The sequence below is a fragment of the Stylophora pistillata genome, chromosome 8 (genome assembly GCF_964205215.1).
Source record: "Stylophora pistillata chromosome 8, jaStyPist1.2, whole genome shotgun sequence".
Classification (NCBI taxonomy): Eukaryota; Metazoa; Cnidaria; class Anthozoa; order Scleractinia; family Pocilloporidae; genus Stylophora; species Stylophora pistillata.
In genome coordinates, this window is record NC_142526.1 from 21,546,274 (window position 1) to 21,563,745 (window position 17,472).

Here is a 17,472-nt window from a genome sequence, read left to right on the forward strand (position 1 = left end):
CTTTGTGAAGTCTACTAGTGCATTATTTGATACCGATCACGCTCAACAATCCTCACTCAAAAGTTTAGTATGTTGATTTGTGTAATTGTAGGGTGGTCATTGGCCATGGTTCACATAGATCTGTATTCGGTTTCTATAACAAAACTTACACAATATTTACTGTGATTCCTTGTTATCAACAGGACGAAAGCTTGAAGAAAGTCAAGTAAGTAAAACAACGAACTTAGCAAAATACAACTCATCGTGTCCATCGTAGTTGAATGATAATGGCATTGCATAAAAGCGATTGAAAGAGCAGTTCACGCCAATCAAGTCAGGCCGAAGGGTACGTCAGAGAAAAGTAGGATGGTGGATTCAGTATGTATTGCTTTACTGCGATGACTGAACAGAGAACAACTCGTAAAGCCCACGTCGATGTGTACAATGTCGCCGGTTTTAACGCGACTTTTTGTGCGAGGGTAAGTAAGGTAGTGTCGGGGAAGCAAAAACACTCTTGGATAAACGCATGTTGCCTTAGACTATAATTTTTTGGAAATTTCAATTGTGGAAGTGGTTTCTCAATAACTAGTATAGATCTAAAAATTGCTAGAGAGATCCACTTATAGTGACACTTACGCCATGTTTTTTCGGGTTCAACCGAACTTGAGAGTCAAAGATTTTAGAAACCCTCTTTCAATTTATTTTGAGAGGCTTTGTAACAGAAATCATTTCACTCTTCGATCAATAATCGCTTGTAACAGGCTCGTTTTTAGTCGGTTTTGTACCATTCTAAAGCTTAAAAGATCTTTGTTGTCCTACTTGGTTGGTTCTCTGAAGTTTCGTGTTAAATCGATTAGGAGCAGTTATTGCATCAGAAAATGAAAATAAGCAATGTTGAAAAAGGTGAGCATAAATATACACAATTGAGAACGCTGAACATGTTCCATCGCAGCCTGCTTTGATTACGGACTATCCGGTATTTTAGCGAACAGGATTGATTTCAAATTTTTAATCATAACAAAAGATGGTTTGAATTGATCAATTTTCTTGTCTATTTAATTCGCAATATTTCACGTTCATTCTCTTCTGATTGCTGAGTTCTGTACAAAGCAGTGAATCCATCCATGTTTGAATCAAATTAATTCTTGATGAAAGAAAATTGTGAAACTGCTGAAATTGGCAATCACAAGACATCAAAAAGACCCTGATCAAATTATAGATAGGACAAAATTTAAAACTAACATGATGAAATCTTAGCCATTAAAAGTGCCAAAAAAATTTGTGATATATTATATTTCACAGACATAACAAAATTTAAGCCAAAGAAATCACGCTTGAAAGATCTTGTCATATGGTAATAAATCGCAGACAAAACAAATCTAAGCGAGTGAACGCATAACAATTGTTAGGGTTAAATTTTGTAAGCTTGAACAGTCCGGTTGCATTCAAAGGGCCAGGGGGTGAGAAATGGCTTTAATTTCTACTTTCTCTAGTCCCTTTTGAACAATTATTGTCGAATGGCAAGACAATAAGCCAATTGTCAAGACAATGAGAAATGTCAAGAAAATTGTTATCGAACGATTTTCAACATATGACTGTCATAATGGAGGAAAAAACGCACTTAAAGACCACATTTCGAACCACTTATTTCTTTACCTTATTGAGTCTTTTTTCGCCTTTGTAAACCTTTTTGATCATCGCTTCATGTTTTCCCTTCAAACAAGTTGAGTCTAAAGTTTTGCTGTCACGCTTTCTTCAGACGTTTTGTTTGGTATCAGAGTCACGCTTCTACTCATGGATGACGTTATCTACGAATTATGAAACTAAGAACTATGAATCCCCATAAAGGTTTTTCAATGACAATTACAATTAAGACAATAACATCATGAATTAATTAACTTAAAACAAATTAACAATTGAAATATTAAAAAAAATGTGGTGGTTAGGTTAACTCAACACCAATCAATAGGCCTTTCTCGATTATGCTAGCATTTTTTTCGGCATTTTTGGGAAAACGAGCATTTCTTTTCGTTTTTTCTTGAAAAAGAATTGCTAGCATTTTCTGTCATTTATCATGACTGTGATCCAGATTTCAGCACTCAGAAGGATAAATAATCCTAGAGTTTCACAATTTTGATTCTTTTCTGTCTGTTTCGACTGTTTGTGCGTTGTGTTACTTGTATACTTGTGATGCGTTACTTGTGTGTGTAGATTGTCTGTTTCCGTTACATGACCCACTAACACCAAGGGATAAAAAGGTATGGGTGGTCAGAGGGTAACTCAAGTTTCTCTTGCTCAGCCAAGATGGCGTCGGCCACGAACTTGCAAGATAGACCAGTTGCATCATCTATAGCAAGAGATCGATCACTACAGCCGCAGGAAGGGTTTTTTCAATCCTGAAAGCCTCTTTCAGTGAGCAGCAAGATTGTGCTCTCGTCGATTACATTCAAGCCAGTGTGATGGCACAATACAACAAGCGATAAGCGCTCACAACGGCTTACAGTTGTAACTCATATAAAACGTAAACGTTTCATATGAGTTAGATGTTGAACAGAATTGTGCTAGTCTAGGTTGTGTGTACCCAGCGCATGGTAGCGCTTCAAATATCACTGTTTAGTGGCTGTTGGCTGGAAAAGTTTTAATTCTGACTCCAAGTTTTATAAATAAACAGTTATTAAGTATCAGCTGTTGTTGATATGAGCATATAATATAAGAAATTGTACGTTTTGTTTGAAATAAAACAAAGCAATTTTTTTAATTCAAGTGGCATTTTTTAAAGAAATCAGGCATTATTTTAGCATTTTTTTGGCTTTATGCGAGAATTTCTAGTAGATTAGTTTTACTTGCATAATCGAGAAAGGCCTACCAACCAATCAATGGAACGGAAACGGAAACATAAATAGAGCGCTGAAAATTCGAAGAGGCAGCTACGACAATTTTGCCTGTGGTTAGGTTATGGATAGGATAAAATTTTATGAGTTCAAGAAGACCGAGAAGCGCAAAACAAACAAAAACAAACAAAGTCCTAAAGAATTATGATATAAAAAATTTACCTGAACAAACGGGATCTTAATTATGACAACGTGTTTCTCTTTTGCTTACTTAATGGAGCGTTGCTATGGGAACAGTGTAGAGGGTGCACAACTTAGAGTGTCCGCTTCCTCAAATTAGGTCTTTTCGATTCCTCCTTCCATTCTAGGGGTTACAGTTGGATAGGTTCTAGTAAGAGGCATGGGCCTATGGCCTCTAGGAGGAGTCTTTGGAGGTTTGCACCTCCCTCTTCCCGGCCCTTTTTGTTAAGAAAGTGATAATTTGAATCGTTGATACATCTTGACATGCCCGATAAGTTTAGGAAGACCACATTGCAGGACACCCCTCCCAACCCTTCTCCTCTTCCCTGGGGAATCCTGCCTGGGCCCTTGTTATGGAGAATCTATCATCGTCGGTAACTATACTAATATGATACTAATATGATGTTTATTCAAACCTTTTGCAGAGAACTGAATTACAGGTTTTCTTACAATGAGATGTTGTTAAGGTGGAGAACAGACGTCGGCATTTTCTCAGGCGCCTCTGGCAGCCGCTTCAGTCCATATCGATCTCACCTTCCCACCCATCCCACTCCAGGGGAGGACATCCATCACACAGTAATCTCGTGTGTGGGAAATTAACGTCTCCTACCCCAACCCTGTAGGAGACGGGACCTCCATTCATTCGTCCGTATCCGAGAAGACTAGAATATCTAACCATTTCTTGATGTTATAAAAAGGTAGCAAATTCTTCTCAATTATTTTAAGACCTTGAGTGTTGGTCCGGCCGGGGCTCGAACACACCACCTCCCGCACCGCAACAGTCCAGCGGTCTATCCATTGGGCTAACTGGGCAGCGGTTATCACTTGAATGCGACAATATTCCGGCGTTACTCTTTCATAAAAGCTGGTGAAGACTGCTTTTCCTCTTTCATATCTCTTCTTTTCAAACAAAAGACATTTGTGGTTCAGGAACAAGCTAGGAATGTCACACTCGAGAAAGAGCGTGAAGGTGGTGCTTGCTTTAGGTGGAACTTTGAGCAATTCCAAAGAAAAGGTATATTGTTTTGATCGTTGAAAGACTTAAAATGCTCCATATACACTTGTGAATGTTTATACAAAACGAAATTGAGTGTTTCTCTTTGCAACAAGATGTCGATACAATTTTTTCACATAACATACCACTAAATGATGGCGAAGGGTGAGTTAATTTACGCAACAAAATTTGCACGTATCAGACAATTTTTTCTGCCTTCATACCCCTTGTTTAGCGCGGAAACTGTTTTGTATTTAAGGCAAACTACCCTGTCTTCATTCTTTGTAAAAGGAACAAGTTTCGCTTTGCATAGAAACAAAGCTCTGTCAATGCCATGTGAGTTTGCTTTGGAAAATCAACAAAAGGGGAGATGCAAAATATTTTACTTTAACCAGAAAGAAAGGGACCCAACTGTTTTATCATGAATGACTGCAATTGACCAAAGCTTAGCCTTTGCATTTTGTCCCTTTTTTAATCATGTTAAGTTTTCTTCATGCAGTTCGTGCAGTTTTGTCAAAACATAACTATTTTTAGATTATATTTTTAATGAGACTTTAGTAAACAAGGTGGAAGAAAAAGCATGATACAGTGTTGAAGTCTAATCGTAAAACTGAAAAAAATTCAGAGATGATTACAAGCTATCATTTTAGCATTATATAACAGTTTTAGTTTTTAGCATGTTTGGCAGAGTAAAGGTTATTTTTTCACTGTCAAGTATCGCGTGATCAATTGAGGTTTTGCAAATAACGATTTGTATTTTTTGATCCAGGTTTTATAAGCTTCTTCTACTGCGCTCTCTACGCAATGAAAAATTAATGCCTTTTGGGTCTTTATGTTTTGATAGTTCTCAAGGAGAAGAACTTTTTTTTAAGGTACCAGCTTATCCTATTCTTAGTCATTATATTCTCTTAGGACACACGTAATAACAGAGATTTCACTGTTATCATGTAAGGATTTTAACGATGAAAACGTTCCTACTTTTTTAACATTTCAGAATAAAGTTTTGATTTAGTATCACCAAGCATCTATTTTAATGCGTTAAAACTAAGAAATCCATTTGTCAATCTGTTATTGTCTTGATTTCCATGATTCACAATTCCGAGTTCGAATCTTCCTTGATTTTTTCTACTTGTGGAATTCATTTTTCTTCGCGTGTAATCTCTTCGATTCATCTCACTTAAGTCACTCAAGATTATGCTTTCGTCATGAAAAAAGGTCGGTGTTTTTCCTCCTTTATTTTGTGTTGGAGACAATGTATAAACTTTTCTACGCATTCCTCCCTTCTTTTGAAAAAGATTACCGCGAAAAGCATCATTTTCCTGAAGATCCTTTGTCGGTGACCTAATTTTTTTTACAAGATCCTTAATTCCTCGCCGCACTGTTGAATTGTAAACAGCAAACAATATGGGGCTAATAGCACAATTACTATGCGCCAAGAAAATGCGCCAAAATCTGAAGCTGCATGGAACTTTGCTGTAGGTAATTTGGGCTGTGAAGTATGTTATCCAGCAAACTAAGAACACAAGTGTAATTAAAATCATCATTTTTGCTATGTTACGTATTGCTCTGATTCGTAATCTGTCCAAGCGAACCGCTGTTGTTCTCTCCTGGCGGGGAGTTTTACCTGTTTTAAGTTTGAAAGCAACGGCTAGATACAAGACGAATATCCCCAGCCATGGGGTAGCATAAAACGCTATGAAAAGGAACGTGTAGTATATATCTCGGGCGTCCTCGTTATTAAACGCTTTTGTAAGACTGGAACTGCAAGTTTGTCTTCCCTTAGAAGTCTTGGTGCGCAAGGCTATGAAGTAGGGCACTCGGGCGATAACTGCCAAAACCCATATAAGAAAAATCGCAAATTTTGCTACTTTGGTAGTGAAGGGATTTCTCAAAGGAAACGCTACGGCGCAGAAAGTGTCGAGACTTGAGGTCAACAGAGTCAAAACTGAGGCGATAATTGCTACCGTGTGAAGAAATGGAGCAGTTTTGCACAGAACGTAACCAAAATCTCCCTCAACGAGCCAAACAGAACCAATTAAATACATCGGGATCAATCTCGGCATATATACGATGGTAATGACAAGATTTGCAATTGCCATATTCACAACAGATAAGTTGATGGTCTTTCGCCTCCTTCCATATCTGGAAACCACAGAAACAATGAAGATGTTTCCAAACAACGATGCCAATATAATTACACTGTAGGCAATTACTCGTCCGAGTTTGACTGAGAACGCATCGTGGACGTAACATGGACTAGACGATGAGCTTGTAATGTTAATGCTGTTGTTCAAGGAATCGATAGTCGAAGAGAAGTTCATTATTTCAATCTGTAAAGCAAAATATTAACATTAGAAACTAAATGAAACTGCTAAAGCTACGTATTTGTTTTTATCTAATCCGTGAGGATTACCAAGTGAATAGTTAGGGTAAGCACGTGATGTTAAAATATCGAACACACGAATGCTGTAATTAACATGTAAAGCTAAATAAGTATTTTGTTTCGATAAGCAATAGAAAACAAACCGATCTGAAAATATCTTTCTAACCTTGCATCAATATAAGATTAGTACATAGCTGCGGAAAAATCTTCTGCTCTCTGTCTGTTAGATATTTACAGTCTGTCGAAAATTGTTTGTTTTTGGATACTGCAAGTATTGAGCAAAGATTTATTGATTATCTTTGACAGGGTCTATTATAATAATTTGTAGGCAAGTTTAATTATTTTATTTTTCATACTAGAGTTTTCTATACCTTGTGTAATTTTAACGTACTGTAGATAATGTACTGCATAATGTTTTGCGTAATGTACTGCGTAAATGTGTGTCAAAAACTGTCTCTGAAAAAAAAAAACGGAAAAGATAAAAAAACTTCAGTGCTGCTTGTACGTGATTAAAGTATAAAAAACACTTAAGTATATAAAAAATTCATGTTTTTGTCGCTTTGTTTAATTTTGGCCACCCGCTTAGAGCTATTAACAATTGTCCACTTACAACATTAGTAAACTGCTGAAAGTTAGTCGTTCACAGAGTTTATTACCAATGAAACATCTCAACAAAATTCAATATCATTTCAAGCAATTTCTTACTAGAAATTAAAAATTGTTTGCTCGGTGTAGTGTTCATTTTGGACACCCGTCTGAATCTATTAACATGGTTGGTAGTCTTCGTCATTTAGCCGGTAACCAAGAAGCGTTTCTAAAACTTAATCAATGCTTTTTCAAAAAATATCTGGTTAGAAATTAAAACAGATAGCTTTCAAACTAAATCATGACTCTCTATTTTCATTTACTGGTATGGAATTAGAAGCAAGAGGTCTAGAAATGTGTCCCAACCGGATATTCGCGTAAAAGTCATCATAAGGAGAAATATTTTTTAGCAATGTCTAATTGGCATCCCTTGGCTTAGAACAAAATGATATTGAGAAATTTCAGTAACTGTCGAGAAGCCTGCGATATTTTGTAATTTTGGATGTTTCATTTGCCCAGGAAATTATCGCTGTATAATTTTTTGTCAGCATTCTGAATCCCTGAAAGATTTAGAGGGATGAGATGATCTGACAACAGATTGCAAATAAGAAAAAATTTGAACTTCAGCAAATTTCATAAGAGTGCGCAAAAATTCCCAAAGCTACACCTTTCTTCTGTAAAACCTGCATGTATCAAGATAGATGGTGATTGCTTAAAAGGAAAACATTACCGCAAAAGATATGTGAAAAACTGAATGACTAGTTTTTAGAACTGAATGAAAAAGTTAATTATCATACCTCAAACACATTACATTTTTTTGCCAGTTCTCATTAGTTGGAAACTTGTAACCTGAAAATAGATGCTTTTAAAATAATACGACTAAGATGTAGAAGTTTGAGTCCTTTCCTTAATCGCTGATCGTGATCGGACGCCTTTGATTGTGACCCACTATTTTTAAACTTGAATAACAGGGGCAGAGCAATCGGTTCCTCGATATTCGTGAGGGAGTAGATAAGACTTTTAGGGATGACACTTCCGTTCCACCTGCTATTTCACTGTTATTTGCTTGCTGTCGATTTGCGCGGTTCTTAATTTATGAGGGCGATGACATCGCGAAATCAGCAGAAATAATAATATGCAAAGAAGTTCAACGTTTGCTTAAAGCAAATTAACTGACATCCATTCTGGGATGCAAATATATTAAATCTGAAATTTGAGGCAGTGATTACTATCATTCTAGGATATCGAGAATATTATTTATTACATTTAAAAATTTGAAAAGAATCCTGCTATTGTTCTTGCAAGCATTTCCATGCGCTGAAGAGATTATATTCAAAATGATATGTGGATCAGATTAAAAAGGGACAGACGTTTTGGTGAAAAGAAAAAAGCAGGAAGTTAGTTTTTCCTATGTAGAATTACTAATTATAAAACACAACTCTAAAACTACCAGGTTAATGATTGCAGCTCAAGTCTATTTGGCAGGTGTTTTCTTCAGATTAACTCAACTGACAACGCTTACGTGGCCCTGATCACGTTTTCATGCTAAATTCTTGAAAATTCTTCAACAAGTTTGAAATAGACTGCTCTAAGAAAACAAAACTGACCAACAGTATTTACAGTAAATGTGATAAAAATTGATTTTCCCTTTGCGATACGTTATATTCGAAATTCCTTTTCCACTTTCAAGAAATATTCTCAGTATTTCGTAATAATTGAGAAACATCTAAGTGCACTAATAAAGATATTTTGCAACCTATCCCTCATTTGATAAATCTATGAAACGTAGTAGGCGTAGATGTGAAAGTAATCAAGATCTTTTCGATTCCCACTCACAACCAGTCGAGATGCTTTTGTCTTGACATACGAAGAAAACCATGCTTTATATCTTTATATCCCCGTAGACTGAGCAGCTTTCGATAAACCAACCAGATTACTAGTCCCCCCTGGATTGAGATCGAAATTCGCACATGCGCAAATCTTGATACTGTTCCTTCCAGAATTCATATGAAGAATTTACTGAGCCCCACCGTTATCGGTAATGTGATTGGAGCGACCTCCCTCTTTCTATTCGCAATACATCATCATATCCTCTTCTAAAAGGTACTTTACAATATTACTTTGCTCAGCATTAGCCTGTCTTGATGCAATCCTTGTGTATGTGTGTGTGGTGTGTTGTTGTTGTTGTTGATTTGAAAATAGTAGAGCCTTTAAGTTTGTCGTTGTAAAATGGCCCTAATTAGTTTTTATTTCACCTTGGCCTCTTCCTTCAGTACTTCTTACTGTGCATCATTAATACGTAATTCCTTTTATAATACAATAACAACCTTGTAATACTTATGAATGGAGGAAATAAAAGGAATAAAATAAAAATGAATAAATGTTACCCTAGCATTTCGTTACTGGTTTCTCTGACAGTCCACTGAAACATACTTGCACTCCTGCGTCGAGAGTGGTCACGTGATGGTTAAATATCTCGTCCCGACAGGGAGCGAATCAGCTGGAACCTGCGAAGTCACGATCTGGAATCGAGCGCGCTAAGCATTTGGCAAGTGCGTCTCAAATATTTAATTTAAAGACGATGTACTCAAAATACGGGAAATTAAATGCAGATAGATTCAAATTCTGTGCTTAAGGAAACTCAAATAGGTAGCCAACAATACAGGGGTAAAAGCTATTATGTATGAGTGACACAATGGCTTGTGTTAAGAATATCAATTAATTATAGACGATTAAAAAGCCTATGCATTAAAGCAATTGTTCGGTGCTCTTTTATGTAGACAGCCCTCGATTTTGCTGATTTTGCGATAAACGTTGTATATGGAAAATAATTAATAAAGTTGTTTGAGTTTTTTTTTAGCCGCAATAAACTCCCACTACTTATGCATTATTTACATCTTTATTATACTATCTATATAATGTGATAATTATTATGGCTATGAGGAATTCATATATCTGGCTGCTTGGATTTTAACATGCAATTGTAAAACACTCGTAAAAACACCACACTGGGGTTCTCGCAAATAAATTGATTCTGATGTTATCGCAAAACCCAGAATCAATTGTCGATAACAGCATGTGTTACTTTCCAAAGTAAGACACAAATTGCCATTTCGCAGGCATAAAAAAATAAGAAAAAATATATGTTGTCATTTTGAAAAACACATGTGTATGGAATACCTTCAGAATTCAGCCTTGGGGCTGCTACTTCTAAATATTATTGCGAAAATAAATATCTCCAAAATGTCTGCTTTAGGGTCTTAATTATTCCCTCTGAGTAAACGAGAGAAGCCGATCCTTGTTCGATCGGACAGTTTTACCAGATGTTTTCCGTATTCTTCCACGTCGGATGTAGAGAAATCGGCTTTACTGGTTCAAGTAAGAGCGTTTTGCAAACAAGTGAAAACGAGATGTCGACTGGATGAAGCATTCATAAAAAATGAAATATTTCAGTTTAGTATGTTCATCCAAAAGCTCTGCATGAGACAAAGTGTTTCAGAGTGTTAGTGGTTGGCTTTCAAAATAACTGTTGCTTTAGAATCATGTCGTGTACTTGATCTGGTTGAAAACACCACACGTGTGAGCGCACTTAAAAAATTATTTGATAGAAAACCATAGCTCTAACGCTCTTAAAACTTCGACTTAGAATTAACCAGCTATTGTTCTTATGTACCTCATTTGATGGGGTTTTCCTTGTGAATATCAGTTTTCAGTTCGGAAATATCTTCTAACCAGCCATCTCAAAAGCTCCTTATGTATTGATCACCAAATACAAGCCTCAATATGGAGACGGATGTGTTTTTGTGTACGTTCTTGGGGCTAGGATAAATAAATACGTTTAAAGACTTTGGCCATTCAACCCCAGAGATTTTTCAGTTAATATAAAAGGATCTGAGAGAGATTTTTTGCGCGGCGTTTGACGCACGGTCAAGCAAAATGAATATGAAGTCAGAAGGCACGAGAAAAACATTTATATTTTTACCAAAAGTTATCCTACTGTGAATTTCGTTGACAACTGACCTTGTGATTTCTTTTGTTTCACTCAATTTTTCCAGAATCTACCTTCCCCACTCAAGCACTACGGTAGTTTTTATATTTTTGGAAAAGTTGGCGTCGCACTTGAAAATGTCCCTCGACAATAGTTAACGATAGTTTCAACCGCATAGTAAGCATACTTTTGAAAATTGTTCCTAAGTGTGACCATGCCTAAAAAGATGACCGACTAGCTTAACTCAGTTTGGTTCAAAACGACCGGTAGACGAACTGATTAAGCTGACTTCATGCTGTTCATGGTCGTAGGGTGGTGTTTTGGCGATTGCTCACCCAGACATGTATGAACTCAGACAATGCATGATTATTTTTTTTGGTTATCACCGAAAAAAAAAAAATTCTCTGAAAACAATTGAGCAAAATGAAATTGGTACTACAGCTGAATTACAGAACGTTTTGGGCAAAAATGAAATGCATAAGAAAAACTGTCTACAAAGAAAAAAAAGGCGGGTTTATTTAGCAATTTTAATAGATATATAAAAAATTGCACGATGGCGCGAAAATATGCACGGTTATTTGTCTAAAGATATTATCTGTTCCAAGATACGAACAAAAAAGGAAAAACATTAAGGACAGAAAAGTGTCCAAAAACAACTTTCGAACCGCAATATCCGTTATGTTAGAAAGATAACAATTCTCTTTGAAAGCTAGACTAACTCAGACGAAGCCGCGCTTACAGAAATTATCAACAATAAAAATGTGTTTTCAATTTTTGGAGTCTTTTTGGGTTCGAATCGTTTTACATTCTCGGTTTGATTTCATAAGCAAGAAAATGAACTGCGCCCATGAGAAAAAAAGAAAAAAAAATGAAAACGTAATGTGAAAAAAGGGGCCTATGAGTCAAATGTCCATATTGCAGTCATCTGCAAAGTGGCCATTTAAGAGCATCATGCTGAACATTCTGTGAACCTACCACGTAAATTAGTTTCGCAATGACGAACAAAGCAGGTGGGTGGAAGAGGGAGGAGCGACAGAAGGGGCAGGCATTACTCATTTACCCATTCATGCCAAAAGATCATGAAAACTGCAAAGTACTAAGAAGATTCAGAAAAAAATTGTTTACATCGGAGGTTAAGACTGGCTTATTTGAATCCGACCTGATCTCGTGCGATTTTCTTATTCATATGTACAATTTATTTTCCGGAAACTTCCGTCCTGGACTGTTTGATTAGAATGGCTATCACTTTCACAGGAGCATACAAAGTGCACACTCGAATGTTCTCTCTTTAAAAGCGGTCAAGGTTGCATCTCGTTAAATACGGCTTAATTCTACCACTAATATCTCTGTAGAGTAAAACATCGTTAGCCCCTTCCTCCTGCGCCAAAACACTGCTTTAGCGTCCTGTGTGTTAAACACTTATTTTCTGGTAGTACTCAGTTAGCAATGCCTTTGCGATGACAACAACAGCGAACTTTGAAAGATAAGGTATAAGAGCTCGTTGAAGGTTAAGTTAAATGGATATAATCGCCACACAATTCATGCTGTGGACTGAGCGGGCTGGCCACAGGCACCTTTAACATGTTCTAAGAGATTTCCATGCAGAGATATGACTGGAACTGAGCTATTTCTATCAGTCAGTAAATTGAAATCACATTCAGTTATCTGCTCAACAGGCCTAATAGCCCTGAATCTTTTACTAAAAAATCCTTTTCACTTTTTTTAGCGAAGCTGCGTATCTGCTTCCGCCAAAACACCTACGAAACAAAACTATTTGTTTCAACAAAACTTGGCTTTTAATGGCAACAGTTTCTTGTGTCACCTGGGTAAGTTAAATTTAAAAGGTACAGTCGACCACAGGCGTGCTCAAACGAGTCCAAGGATACAGCCGGCCGAACTATTACATTATTTCTGTTGAGTGTTGTTTTCGCGGAAATGAAGTGATTTGTACTTTTGGGAGAAGAGGAACATATTCATATCAAAAAGGGTAATTTAAATATTTAGAAGCATTCAATATTGCTGAGTCAAGAGGTACTCGAAAAGAGAAATGATGGTAACTTAGTTTCGTAATAATCGGGGAAGTGTCAGGCACTTGAGTTTCGTACGGTTTTGGTTAAAAATCGGAGAGAACTGATCGTATTTTTTTGTAAGCGGTCGACAGATAATTTTTCAACTTTCATCTCCAAACTCCCTCAACACAGCCAGATTTCTCTCCAGCTGGGAGCTCGGCTTTTTTTTTCAGTGTTTGGTGATCATGTAAACGTAGAAAGCGAACATTTGAACCATAAGAGATATTTTTAAGAGCATTGCTATGCGAGACATGTGGTGTATGCATCTTTGCTGTGGTACATACCCATTTTTTAATAGGCACACACAGGGCTTTTTTCCTCTCTCACTCATGCTCCATTGAAATAAGGTAAAATACGCGAAAGTGTTTGGAAACTTTTTCATAACAGAAGTGGCCATTTCCGTCTTCCTTTCTATCTTCTTCCTTCAATTTGGAGTTCTCAGTTGCGTGTTGTTTGCGAGACAAACTGCTATAAATAATATTTTACTCAACCGGACGAAATTTAACTTTCATATTACATCACTACCTAACATGATTTTATATTTGCAATGAAATTCATGAATGAATAGAGGAATTATTTGCATATTTAGTCACAAGCGGGGAATTATTAGGAAATTAAAGGAATCTTTTGAACAAGTTTGTCCAAGACAAGAAGCTGCTGATCTTGTAGTGGGGCCATAAGTACAAAGGAAAAGCATTCTAAAGAATAGATCGGTTTTGTTTCCCAAAAATTGAAACCGCAGTTCTACAGCAGGAAGTAGGGAGAAGAATTGCGTGAGCAGCGCTTGTGCATGATTACCACGTGACCTCGGCATGATTACTATGAGACCTTCACATGATTACCACGTCACTGACGTGAAGGACCTTAACCAATGAGATTTGTCTGCTGACGAGAGTAATTCTCATGTCGCAACAAACTACCTATTCAACAATGATTTATGCATTTACCAAAGTTTCACCTGCAAACATTCCTCTCAAAAACAATGCCACATATATCAATTGATCTCAAACGCAAAAAAGCTTTTGATCTATTTGGAAAGTGATATATTTTTTTTTGCTGTAACTTGAATAACATTGATAAGGCAGTTGTTATTATTATCATTACTATTTTTGTTACCATTATTATTAAACAAGAAACTTCCTCTTCTGTATTTTCTCATAAACGTAGTTCTAGCTCTACCACTGAATAAACGTTCCGTTCAAGCGGACAATTTCGTAAGCGAGGGTCATGGAGTTTCTTCAAGTCCTGTGCAATTAACTGTGTGCAAGAGAGTGCGTACCTTGTCCCACGGAAAATTCTTTAGATATTTAGCATACACACATACACACTGTCTTTTGCTATCATTCCACTGTTGATAAATTAATAGATTGCAAATATTCTGGGAAATTGACGCTTTATCCTCTGGAAATCGCTGTAAGGTGCTCAGGTGAAAAGACCCCGTTTCTAAATGGCGATTGTTTCGATACACACTGCAAACTAGCTTAACACACTAACGAGCCAAAAATTTACCTTTTTACGAATGTAGTTTTTCTTTCTTTAGTGAATTAAAGCTATGGAGGAAAAATCGGTATCGTCCGAGCTCGAATGTAACTAATGTTTTGGCAGTAAATTGTTTAGACCCAGCGGTATACCTTTGTTAGCTTTGCAGTCAACATTTGCTTTGAGGTTGGGAGTAAACTTTATGCAATAGAGTTAATAATGGACATTTCATCAAAGAGCGATAACCCCCCAGTTAATGAGGATCGACCGGTAAAATTAATATTTACCTTACTTAACTTTCTGTTAAGCGTTGGAGTAAGTTTTTGTCATTTACGTACCCACGTTGGTTAGTAACAGTTACTGTTGTTTTATATAAAGCGCATTTTAACTGGGTGAGAGCTACAGTCTTCACAACGGCAAAGCTGACGAAAAGAGTACATTGCAAGGAGCCACTGGTCACTTAAAGGGAGGAGAAGAAAAGTTTATGAGGAGAAAAGAAAGTAACACTATCAAGTCTCGATTGTTGTTAGTTTTGTATCTGATTGGTTGAGACAGTGGCGAAAGCTTTTCAAACCAATTAGAACGCAGTGAAGCAAAACTCGTGCAATAACTCCGACGCTCGCTTGAAAATTGTTCTTTCTTTGCAGATAGTCAGCCATGGCTATCAAGTCTCGATTGTTGTTAGTTTTGTATCTGATTGGTTGAGACAGTGGCGAAAGCTTTTCAAACCAATTAGAACGCAGTGAAGCAAAACTCGTGCAATAACTCCGACGCTCGCTTGAAAATTGTTCTTTCTTTGCAGATAGTCAGCCATGGCTATCAAGTCTCGATTGTTGTTAGTTTTATATCTGATTGGTTGAGACAGTGGCGAAAGCTTTTCAAACCAATAAGAATGCAGTGAAGCAAAACTCGTGCAATAACTCCGGCGCTCTCTTGAAAATTGTTCTTTTTTTGTAGATAGTCAGCCATGGCCATTCTAGTTTAAAGTGTTGAAGAGGAGATAATGGCGCAAGAGTCAGCAGTGAAATATTATTGCTTTATTCGAAGGTCTGGAACTCGCGGCTGAATTTTGAACTTCATCTTTCCTAGCAGTTAAGAGATAAGAACGGGAAGAAATTTTAAAACGTTTGGCTGTTTCGGTTGGCGTATAAATCTGCCTTTCGGGTGATATTCGGCACTAAGACAGATACTTTTTACGCCCACACATGACCGCAGTTTTGCAGCAGATGATGACAGATTGTGGTTTAGCTCACGAAAAGTGGATAAAATAGGAGAGGAAAGAATAAAAACTATAGGGGGGGGGGGGGGGGGTCTAATTTCGATAAATCAATCATCCGACAAACAACAGAAGAGATCGGCACAGGAAATGGCCGGAGAACTTTTGCGTATTCGAGGCTTCCTGAAAATTTCACTCAATTTCATCCGGCCCTGCTCTAACTTTTTCCCTTTCCGACAATTTGGCTCTCAGATATTATCAACCCAAAAAGAAATTAGTATAAGAAATCTAAAAAGGGAAGAAAATTGAGCCACAACATATTATCTTAAATCGAAGATAAGATCTGTTTGTTGAATTCTCAATTTTCTGTCGTTAATTCCCCGTATTTTTAACCACAACATCGATTATCTTTACTGAAATCGAAGACACCATCTGTTTAATCATTTATCAATTTCTGTTGCGAATTCTCTTTTCTCTCAATTCTTATATGCTTCATGAGAAATTTTTAACGTAGCAAAAAAAAGTTGGAATTGTCTTGTTGTTGATAATTTAACCCCTACAAAAAATGATGATATCGGCCAGTACGTCACCGTGTTTGATTTACAGAATTTAACCACTCTTACATTGTGAACATTAAATGTTAATAAGGATGAACGCGAATACTGTTTTCAGAATGATTATCATACATTGCGTCTCTAAGGAAGAATTTAAAAGCGGCACCGTCATGTTGCTAGTGCTTTTCGTGCCTGATATTACCTTACTTGGGTTTTTCTTCTTACTTGCAGCTGTGCTAACCCTCCTTAGACTGGCGGTCGAAAACAGCGCCCGATTTTTTTTGCTTCTTATAACTGACAAGTCAGTGATAATGGCATTAGTTACCGAAAGAAGCATTGTCCGCCTATTATACACCCAGAAAATGGCTTTGATTGATGTGACGATTGGAAAGCTATCACATAATTGACATTTGCAACTTTGATGGAAACAAACATCCTTCTTTGAGCGCGGGTCATTTTGCTCATTTTAAACACAACTTTACCGCACTTCACACGTGTCGTATTTTACGGAGGGAAACACACGTCAAATCAATCATATTTCTCCAGTAACATCAGGATAATCTAAACTTGTTAAGGAAGTCGGTAATGGATGTATGATAAGATCTCTAACTCTGATGTATTAATATTGTGTGGCTCATGTCGTCAATATGAGCAGATGAAATATTTAGTCTTCACCTTGAGATAGATACATGCTTTTTGATCATGTCGTTTTGTTCTGAATTTTTTGAAAATGAGTCTGTTTGCTTGATACAACGCGATATTTATTGAATAGTTACTCGCTTCTGCTATGTTGTTTCAATAAGATGGAAAAGAAGGACTGCAAAGTTATAATGATAAAACTAGAAATGTTGATTTTTGCTGTCTTAGAGAAATGTGATTTTTGCTGCCTTAAGAGTAATTTCAACCATAATTATACTCCAAATCCTGTTCTGTGGATCCATGACATTAAAGTGAATTGTAATTATTGTCAGGAGGTAAATGCCGCAGGCTCAAAGTATATCGCGGAGAACGGGCTCTTACAATTGAATTAGCTTGATCAATAGACGTATCCTAATACAATCATGAAAAATTGAAATGACGCAAGAGAAACTTTTATATCAAGTTCAATTCACAAAATGATTTCAAAATTAAGCCATTTTCATGGCTTATTGTTG

At 36.8% G+C, this 17,472-nt stretch overlaps 1 protein-coding gene and 1 long non-coding RNA gene across 8 annotated transcripts in view; one reads left to right on the top strand and one right to left on the bottom strand.

The window, feature by feature from the left end:
- LOC148725457 (uncharacterized) overlaps positions 1-5,065 on the top strand; it is a 5,231-nt gene extending 166 nt beyond the window's left edge. The window contains exons 1-3 of one of the 2 annotated variants that reach the window (XR_015990889.1): positions 1-62; positions 183-458; positions 3,476-5,065. The exon at positions 1-62 is cut by the window's left edge and continues 166 nt beyond it. This is a non-coding gene — a long non-coding RNA (uncharacterized LOC148725457). Of the gene's footprint in view, positions 459-3,475 lie in introns of both variants that reach the window. The other variant, XR_015990888.1, reaches the window with a different exon arrangement.
- Positions 4,570-16,599, bottom strand: LOC111344206 (neuropeptide SIFamide receptor-like). 6 transcript variants are annotated; one of them, XM_022951416.2, is made up of 3 exons: positions 7,810-9,296; positions 6,799-6,883; positions 4,570-6,374 (listed from the first exon to the last, which is right to left on the bottom strand). In XM_022951416.2, the coding sequence occupies exons 2-3, from the start codon at positions 6,835-6,837 to the stop codon at positions 5,070-5,072; spliced, it is 1,344 nt and encodes a 447-aa protein (XP_022807151.1). In that variant the 5' UTR covers positions 6,838-6,883; positions 7,810-9,296; the 3' UTR covers positions 4,570-5,069. The 6 variants fall into 6 exon arrangements, with proteins under 6 accessions (XP_022807151.1, XP_088587118.1, XP_088587116.1 ...); XM_088730992.1 differs by lacking the exons at positions 6,799-6,883; positions 7,810-9,296 and adding an exon at positions 16,526-16,599; XM_088730990.1 differs by lacking the exons at positions 6,799-6,883; positions 7,810-9,296 and adding an exon at positions 16,521-16,593.
- Between the last annotated feature and the right edge of the window lie 873 nt (positions 16,600-17,472).

Excerpts from the sequence above, each read along its gene's own strand:
- LOC111344206 (XM_022951416.2), bottom strand. The coding sequence starts at position 6,837 with ATGCAGTACATTATCTACAGTACGTTAAAATTACACAAG. Across the intron at positions 6,375-6,798 it reads GTACGTTAAAATTACACAAG|ATTGAAATAATGAACTTCTC; the intron begins GTATAGAAAACT and ends TTTGCTTTACAG.